General features: G+C 36.3%; 1 protein-coding gene across 1 annotated transcript in view; it reads right to left on the bottom strand.

Moving 5' to 3' along the window:
- LOC106871957 (cysteine-rich venom protein) overlaps positions 1 to 859 on the bottom strand; it is a 19,916-nt gene extending 19,057 nt beyond the window's left edge. The window contains exon 1 of the mRNA XM_052974149.1: positions 25 to 859. Coding sequence (XP_052830109.1) covers positions 25 to 570 — 546 coding nt within the window. The 5' untranslated portion in view covers positions 571 to 859. The remainder of the gene's footprint in view (positions 1 to 24) is intronic.
- Between the last annotated feature and the right edge of the window lie 1,584 nt (positions 860 to 2,443).

Genomic DNA, 2,443 nt, shown 5'->3' on the forward strand with positions numbered 1-2,443 from the left:
CATATTTCTATATGAATCTGCAACACCTTCACCTGGATAAGTATAATTAAATGAATTTATTTCGGCATGCCACGCGTTCACCACTGAACCCCAAGAAACGTATGCTAAGCCAATGTTTTGCACTAAACTATATTTGCCGGGGACATCATTATATTCTCTCTCGCTTTTCTGATATTCACAATTGTTTGCCCATTTCTGTGCAAGAAAAGCAAGTTCCTCATTCCATTTTAATTGAAACATAGCACAGGCTCCAGGTTTAATATCTTCCCGATATTTGTTATGCAAAAACAGAATCAATTTCTTATCAAATGTATCTACTTCCACTGATTTCATCAAGAAAGGCGACGGTGGTAAACAAGCCACATGTTGAGGGCTATCGCTATACATATCAGGGCAGCTATGAATTCCTTCGCACAAGCCCATTATAAGCAGTAAATGTATCCACATTAAATGCATAATCTCTCCAAAATTTCCTATTATTTTACTTGTAGAATATACAGCAATGTTCTTTAGAAGCGGAATATTTCCTGTAACAGCTTTAATAAAATTCCATATCCTTTTGCTGTTCATTAGAAATAATGATATTAAAATGGTTATTGTTATTAGGGTGTTTTGAATTTTAAAATGTTTCGCAAAATCTTTTAAATGCACTCACGTAATCCTGTAATCACAGTTGGTCACTTAGCTATATCCTTTATAGAGTCCATTCTATAGGTATCGAATAATTTAGAAAGCTTGTCTTGATGTTGAAATCGTCTCTTATTATAAGGTGAATGTGTCTCATTAAATGCTTATAGTCATATATTTATCATAATATAAACGTTCGTTTATATTTAGTTAACATGAAGTGAAGCCACGTAATGCAAAACGCCAAGTCGTTAACATAAATCACGAGATGAATATTCTCAAAACGCAGAAATTAAATGTAAGGATTCCGTAATAGCATTAGTTAACTGTGTCTGGTTTATGGCTGAATTTCGCCATATCTATTGCGGAATAGATATAATCCGAAAATAGTCGTTGATTAATTCTAATAATTGAAGCTCGTCGAGTTAATAAAATGTTAAAAATATAAAGGAAAATATAAAGAAAATTACAATATTTTGAACATTGAAAATTTCGCCTTTGCTATATTTTCAACGGAGGCGAAGTTTTGCTTGCTTCCATCCATCTCATTATTAGCAATAGTCCTGTGTATTTTGAGTGCCGCCGTTAAAAATGATTTACTTTCGTAACAGTCAAAGTTTCGAGGAATGTTGATAATATTGTTTTCAAACTTTGGCAAAAGGGGAGACAATTCCTTCGATTACATCGACTTCAGTGCTCAATGGGTACTTATTTTACCGACCCCGAAAGGCGGAAAGACAAAGTCGATTACGGTGAAGTTTGAACTCACAACGTAAAGGCGGACGAAATGCCGCTAAGCATTTTGCTCGGTCTACGAGTAACTCAGCCAGTTCACCGCTTCACAATAATAATTTAATACTAGCTCGTTTCATGTCGCTACGCTACTGGTAAAATTATTTGTTAATCATGCAAGTACCTTCATTAGTTGTTCAAAGTGGACGTCTCTTTTTTATGAGTGTATGTTGCACAGTCTATTTGTTGACAGACACAAGCATACAAATACACACACACAAACAACTACAAAAATAACTATATATAAATCATTTGTATACATAAATATATATATATATATATATATATATATATATATATATAGCCAATTTGGAAGTCTGTGGTGTGCTGCATTGACAGACTGCTGACGTTTTTAATCAAAACGTGTTAATTACTATGGTGACAACACTACTTATCTTTCTTTCACACGCACACACACACACACACGTACACACACACGCACACACACATACGCACACACACACGCACACACACACGCACATGCACACACTATCTCTCTCTTTCTCTCTCTCTCACTCATTGTAACTCTCTCTTAACAATCTTGGGACAGAGAGAGAAAGAAAGAGAGAGTGAAGAATGAGGGCAGAAATAGGTTTGCTGTTGTAGAGCAGATACGTGGCTAACTAGCCAGAGGGAAGAGCGAGTGAAATAGATAGATAGATAGATAGATAGATAGATAGATAGATAAATAGATAGATAGATAGATAGATAGAAAGGGGGAGAGAGGGAAGAAAGAGGGAGAGAGAGAGAGAGTAGGAAACAGCACAGTGTTAGAGAGAACAGGAAAGAGAAGGTGAATTGCCAGGGTATACTCACAAGTAACAAGGAACAGAGGATTAATGTGATGGTAGAGTAAAGAAAAGAGAGGTACGAAGGACGTAATATACGCGGCCAGGTGTTGCCAAGAAGACGCTAGTAGGGAGTGGGGGTTTCAGTGATTGGCGAAAACTTGAGTAGAGGGAAGGGAAGGGGATGGGAAGACAATCATAGTTTATGAAGAGGAAATGTGAGGAAGAGAAAGATA

Source organism: Octopus bimaculoides, chromosome 1, assembly GCF_001194135.2.
Source record: "Octopus bimaculoides isolate UCB-OBI-ISO-001 chromosome 1, ASM119413v2, whole genome shotgun sequence".
NCBI classification, from domain to species: Eukaryota; Metazoa; Mollusca; class Cephalopoda; order Octopoda; family Octopodidae; genus Octopus; species Octopus bimaculoides.